The sequence below is a fragment of the Arachis duranensis genome, chromosome 1 (genome assembly GCF_000817695.3).
Source record: "Arachis duranensis cultivar V14167 chromosome 1, aradu.V14167.gnm2.J7QH, whole genome shotgun sequence".
In the NCBI taxonomy this organism is placed as follows: Eukaryota; Viridiplantae; Streptophyta; class Magnoliopsida; order Fabales; family Fabaceae; genus Arachis; species Arachis duranensis.
Window position 1 is genome coordinate 71,561,168 of NC_029772.3, and position 6,782 is coordinate 71,567,949.

The 6,782-nt window shown below is 45.3% G+C and overlaps 2 protein-coding genes across 2 annotated transcripts in view; one reads left to right on the plus strand and one right to left on the minus strand.

Annotated features, from left to right (window-relative positions):
* Window positions 1–1,789: 1,789 nt before the first annotated feature.
* On the plus strand, window positions 1,790–3,802 carry LOC107493529 (uncharacterized). Its single transcript, XM_016114621.2, has one exon. It carries the CDS (start codon window positions 1,790–1,792, stop codon window positions 3,800–3,802), a length of 2,013 nt encoding a protein of 670 aa, XP_015970107.2.
* Window positions 3,803–5,156: 1,354 nt separating this feature from the next.
* The window catches only part of LOC107493518 (protein MAIN-LIKE 1-like), a 13,227-nt gene continuing 11,601 nt past the window's right edge, over window positions 5,157–6,782 (minus strand). The window contains exons 2-4 of the mRNA XM_052263171.1: window positions 5,811–6,223; window positions 5,606–5,693; window positions 5,157–5,300 (exon numbers count right to left, since the gene is read on the minus strand). Of these exons, the coding sequence (XP_052119131.1) occupies window positions 5,157–5,300; window positions 5,606–5,693; window positions 5,811–6,223 (645 nt within the window). The remainder of the gene's footprint in view (window positions 5,301–5,605; window positions 5,694–5,810; window positions 6,224–6,782) is intronic.

Genomic DNA, 6,782 nt, shown 5'->3' on the forward strand with positions numbered 1-6,782 from the left:
TTACATGAGTAAGTAATTGATGCATAAATCCACTTCCGGGGCCCACTTGGTGTATGTTTGGGCTGAGCTTGATCTATCCACTAGCTGAGACTTTTCTTGGAGTTGAACGCCAAGTTATAACGTGTTTTGGGCGTTCAACTCCGGATCATGACGTGTTTCTGGCGTTTAACTCCAGACAGCAGCATGTACTTGGCGTTCAACGCCAAGTTACGTCGTCAATTTCCGAATAAAGTATGGACTATTATATATTGTTGGAAAGCTCTGGATGTCTACTTTCCAACGTCGTTGAGAGCGCACCAATTGGAGTTCTGTAGCTCCAGAAAATCCATTTTGAGTGCAGGGAGGTCAGATTCCAACAGCATCAGCAGTCCTTTTGTCAGCCTTTTTCAGAGTTTTGCTCAAGTCCCTCAATTTCAGCCAGAAATTACCTGAAATCACAGAAAAACATACAAACTCATAGTAAAGTCCAGAAATGTGAATTTTAACATAAAAACTAATGAAAACATCCCTAAAAGTAGCTTGAACTTACTAAAAACTACCTAAAAACAATGCCAAAAAGCGTATAAATTATCCGCTCATCAGAAGCATATAAATTTTTTTTCTTACTTTATAAATTTTTCTGTGCTGAGCACGGGTTTATACACTAGTACTAATAAAAGGCTTCTGGTTGGTTTATAAACCGAGTTAATATGATACTTTTCATTTTAAATGAATTGTCGGTATTCTTTTTTATTTTTCTTTATATTAAATGTTATTTTTAAAAATTTAAAAAGTAATTAATTATTTTTTACCTATTATACCTTCTATTATTAAATAAAATTAATTAATGCAAAGAAAAATAATAACATGAATATTTTGTCTTTTATTTTATTATTTATATTTTTTTATAAAATTTAATAATTATTTTAGTAGTTATACACAATTAAAAACAGATGGTTAATTTAAAATAGAGTGAGTATGATATTTTATATTGTGTCATCTACTTTAATTATTCAAACAAAAATATAGTACATTATTAAATGAATTTAGTCAATATATATCTTAAAAATACATGTTAAAATTATTATTTGCTAAAAAATTCTAAATCTTTTATTTTAATAAATACATTAAATATATACTAAATTTTATATTTTTTATGATATTTTTTAAATTGTAATTTTAACATTTTGCTATACAATAAATATTAGTTAAACCCAAATAATATTTATTCCATCTTATATTTATCAAAATTATAAACATTCTTTTTAGGGCAAAAAATCATTATAAGCCAATGTCCTCTAGAATTTACGTTAATAAGCCAAACTGAATATGGTTTCTATAATGCGCCAGATCATATAGTAATATAATTCGAACCAAGGTGGTTCGAACTGCATTTGGTAATAATTCGAACTATGGCAGTTCGAATTACCAGTGGATTGTTCTTAATAGATCGAACCAGGTTGGTTCGAACTATGAATGCAAGTAATTCGAACCAGGGTGGTTCGAATTATAGAGAGAGAAGCCGGCCAAGGTAATTCGAACCAGGCTGGTTCGAATTAAACAAACCATAATTCGAAGGAGGCCGGTTCGAATTAGTGGGAGAAAGAGCTCTATATATATGGTTGTAAACATGAGTTGGTCTCATTAGAGGGAGTAAGATGGCTAGTGAGGAGAGTTTTGTTGTTTTGGTTCACCACAGAGGATCCATTAAGAGGAAACTCGTTCCGGAGTGAAGTTCACAGACAAGGATCCTCTCTGTATTGTCATTACTCCTACGACAAGCTTTGATGACCTTGTTAGATCTGTACTGATGAAGCTCGGTCTGGAAGGTGCGAAGCGGGTTAAGAAGTTTTTCTATCGCATTCCAATCACGGTGCTCCAGGATACCGTGAAGTATGATTGTTTCATGATTAGTAGCGATGAGGACTTGCAAGTAATGTTTCTTTGTCGGCGGCAGTTTCTGGAGGTGAGGACACCAGAGTTGTTGGCAAAGCTGGTTGATGTGGTATCCAGCTCAGGGGGTTTGAATCGGAATACCACCACTTTAGCCACGCCAGCCGGTTCTAGTTCCCGGCCTGCCGTTGGTTCTTCCTCCGTCCCTGTGTACCAGCCAGTGGTCCAACCTGTCGCCTCCCCGTCTTTTGCTGTTGATCTCAATGGCAGCGTAGGCGACAAGGTAGGTTCAAGGAAAAATCTGCTGAACGCTTTACTGGGCGTTGCACCGCTTGGCGTTGGAGACGGATTGTTGGGTGATGCAGAGGAGGATGGCGTCGAGCCGGATATGATTGACGATGACAGCGGCGATGATATTGGAGCGAGTGAGCCTGCATTGGCGGTAGGTGGTTCTAGCTCTGTCACACAACAGTATTCACCACATTTTTCCTCTTTGGACTTGGATGCCATGAGGCAGGAGGGGGTTTTTGGGCACTCTGTTGGATTCAGAGCTAGAGTTGCGGAAGGGACTACTGGTCTGACAGAGTTCCAGGTTGGTCAACAATTTCAGGATAAAGATGAGGCCCTGTTAAGTGTGAAGACTTACAGCATCCGGCGAGGGGTACAATACAAGGTAGTCGAGTCTGATTATCGCCGGTATGTGGGCAAGTGTTCTGAGTTTGGGAATGGGTGCACATGGTTGATTCGACTTAGTCTCCGGCAGCGGAAGGGCATTTGGGAGGTCAAACGATACAATGGACCTCACACTTGTCTTGCCACCTCCATCTCGAGTGACCACAGGAGTTTGGATTATCATGTGATATCGGCGTTCATTATGCCAATGGTTAGGGCTGATGCATCCGTCAGCATTAAGGTGCTCCTGAATGCCACAGCAGCACACTTTGGGTTTAGGCCGACTTACAGGAGGGTCTGGATGGCGAAGCAGAAGGTTGTTGCCCTCATTTACGGTGACTGGGATGAGTCATACAACGAGCTGCCCAGGTGGGTGTTAGGAGTCCAGTTGACAATGCCTGGTACTGTTGCAGTCCTAAGGACTAGCCCCGTTCGAGTTGGAGGACAGGTAGACGAGTCTCAAGCTTATTTTCACAGACTTTTCTGGACGTTTCCACCGTGCATCGAGGCATTCCGTCATTGCAAGCCGCTAGTCAGCATCGACGGCACCCATCTGTATGGCAAGTACGGGGGAACGTTGCTCATCGCAATTGTACAGGACGGGAACTCCAACATTCTACCTGTTGCATTTGCACTAGTAGAGGGTGAGAATGCTGAGTCTTGGACATTCTTTCTCTCCCACCTTCGTCAGCACGTGACACCGCAGCCGGGTCTGCTGGTTATATCGGATAGGCATAACGGCATCAAGCCTGCGCTTGAGGCTCCTGACGGAGGTTGGTTACCTCCATCTGTATACCATGCATTCTGCATTCGACACGTAGCTGCTAATTTTGCCCTTACCTTCAAGGGCAAAGACGCACGGAGGCTTCTTGTGAATGCGGCATATGCCACTCCGACTATTTCCTTCTCATTGGGTAGCTACAGAGTATCGCTTGCCTCTTGGACATGTGACTGCGGGTACTTCCAGGCGCTTCATTTCCCATGTCAGCACGCACTTGCATGTTGTGCCTACTCACGGGTAAACTGGACCACTTATGTTCACAGCATGTATAGGATTAGTTCGGTATTCAGTGTGTATCAGATGGGATTCACCCCTCCGATTCCAGAGGGTTTCTGGCCATCATACGATGGGCCCACTGTGATACCGGACCCTGACAAGAGGCGTGCGAGAGAGGGTCATCCGAGGTCCACCAGGATACGAACAAATATGGATGAGGCAGATCCAAACCGTCCAAAGAGATGTGGCCTATGTCGCTAACCCGGACACACACGTCGGAGTTGCCCACAGTTGGGTGGATCGTCTCACACTAGGGGCCATTAGTAGCCGTGTTCTTAGCGTTAGTACTTATTTTAGTTAAGTTTTATTGTTGTTTTTTTTACTTTCATGTATTCAGCATGCTGCGTTAAGTAATGAATATGTTATGTTTCACTTTGAGTCTTGCTACAAGTACCCTAAATGCAAAATTTAATAAATAAATGTACATATTAGACTGTTATATGATGCAATAATTAAAAATAGTCACTGATAAATCCGGTAAACACCCGTTTTCAAAGTACAATTCGATGAACAAACAACAAAGAAAAACAGCTCTAAAATAACAACAAAAGTACACATGGCTGTGATAGATGAATGAACCCTAAGGAACAAAATACATGATACATGACTCATCTAAACAGATGCGAGCCCGTAAAGCAACGACGGGGTACCCGTGCCCTCTGACCTCTGCGGATAAACGGCTCCTCATCCTCGATGTCATCCGCGTCCTCATCCCGGCCAGGCTGTGCAGGTGGCGTAAAATGGACGGGTGCCGCAGACGGCCCGGCAACAGACTCTGATGCAGCAGCAGAGCCAGATGGTAGGGTACCTCCCAAACCAAAATGGTCACCAACAGATGCCATAGGAGGCTCGTTCAGATCAACGTCTAAAGGTGCCTGCGTGCCGGAGGTCTGCCCACGCCTCCGGGCCGGAACGTCCTCCTGCATGATGGCGGTAATGTCCTCTAGAAACTGTGGACCCCCGAAGTCCGCATCAAGCGTATCTGAGGTAAGGAAGTCTGACCACTGTGATCCCGGAATAACCCATGGGGTACCCTCTTGCTGAGGCTGGTCATGGGCGGGTACACCAACGAAGTAATCTCCAAGAGGCCTCGACCCAAGTCCAGCGTGACCAGGGTCAGCCACGTCACCATACCTGACCCATACCACTCACCTCCTTGTCCGCCATCGTGGGTACTAACACCATGAACTGCAACAGCCCCTGCACCATCCCTGCCCACGGGACCATGCTGATCGTCGCCATCGTCGTCAGGGTCACGACCACGGTGGTCTGTTGCACCACGCGCTCTCCGTCTCCCTCCCTGGCCTCGTCGTCCGCCTCTAGCGGAACTGTCATCATCATCATCGTCCATAGCCGCATCAAGCCACCTCCACTCACGCTGGCTCCATCGTGTCCCCACACGAGCTCTCCTCTCAACCCGCCGCTTGTCCGGCACGTCCTCAGGACGATCCATGTCAGGAACTCGCCCAGCACCCCGCTGTGAGGCCTCAACTGGAATAGGAACGGCTCTCGGATCCATCAACTGCATCTCCGGAGACAAGAACCTCTTTCCATGCTACCTCCACCAATCGAGGAATTGCTGCGACGGTCCAGGGTTGGCAACAACATCGAACCTCAGCACGGTGTCCGCACGGAAGTCCCAATAGAGATGCCACTTCTGCAACTGGTACGGGAACCATCGATCGCCGCCTCTGCCGTCCTTCGATATCAGAAAGTCGATGTTCAGGGCGGGATTTGGATAGGGCTGCACACCTCCAAACTACGGAAGAACCCTATCTATCTGATGCCACTATATGACGGCAAAGTAGATCAGCAACGTCACAGACCGCCACAACGCCATATGCCGAGGCTCCAAAGCCTCTGGATGCACAACCTGAAGTACGTCGGGACTGCTGTAAGGCATCCAGATAAACTGCACGGAGAACTCTCCATTGTTAGGGCAACTCATGGACCTAACTCATAAAGTGTGGTTAAATAAAGAAACTTATTAAGTAGAGTACTCACCTCCCTGTCCTGTAACCGGTCTATCCTCAGCCTCCACATCTGCACTCTAGGACCCTTCTCGCTACCGGGAGGGTTGTATCCTGACCACCTGCATCATAAATGTGTCTTATGGCTACTTAAATATATGTTTAGGGTTTGTAATACTTTTTTAATCAACATGGAATTATTTATATTAAATTGAAATAGAGAAGGCCGAGTAGAGTACCTCGACGCCAATGACCAGCTGAACGTCTCATACCCTTCAGGCCTAAACTGAGGAAATCGCCAAAAGATCCAAAACTGAAGTAGCTGAAGTGGGCCCGCTAACTTGACCACATGTCTGTTCGCCACTCGGCACATGTACCGGTACAACCATGCCAGTGCTGCAGAACCCCAGCTGTAGGTACCCATCTCCTCCAGCCTAGCTACGTAGGGAAGCCATCTGATGTGAATGCGGTTGCCGGACTTGTCCGTAAACAGCTGCATACCCAACAACATCATGATGTATACACGGGCATATCTCCGCACAGTCTCGTCATCAGCTCCCTCGGGGCACTCACCAAAAATCTCCTGAAACCAGCTGTAGTTCACTGCGTACTTCTGAACCTGGCTGGGAGGAGGAACCACTCCAAGCAACTCCTGGAACCACACCCAGGCTGGACGGTGATGAGCGGATATTTTATACGCTTTTTGGGGGTAATTTCATGTAGATTTTAGCATGTTTTAATTAGTTTTTAGTAGAATATTATTAGTTTTTAGGCAAAAATCATATTTCTGGACTTTACTATGAGTTTGTGTGTTTTTCTGTTATTTCAGGTATTTTCTGGCTGAAATTGAGGGAGCTGAGCAAAAATCTGAGTTAGGCTGAAAAATGACTGCTGATGCTGCTGGATTCTGACCTCCCTGCACTCAAAATGGATTTTCTGGAGCTACAGAAGTCCAATTGGCGCGCTCTCAACAGAGTTGGAAAGTAGACATCCAGGGCTTTCCAGCAATATATAATAGTCCATACTTTGCGCGAAGATACACGACGTAAACTGGCGTTCAACGCCAGTTCCATGTTGCATTCTGGCGTTCAGCGCCAGAAACAGGTTGCAAATTGGAGTTGAACACCAGAAACAGGTTACAACCTGGCGTTTAATTTCAGAAACAGCCCAGGCACGTGAGAAGCTTAAGTCTCAGCCCCAGCACACACCAA

Excerpts from the sequence above, each read along its gene's own strand:
- LOC107493529 (XM_016114621.2), top strand. The coding sequence starts at position 1,790 with ATGAAGCTCGGTCTGGAAGGTGCGAAGCGGGTTAAGAAGTTTTTCTAT.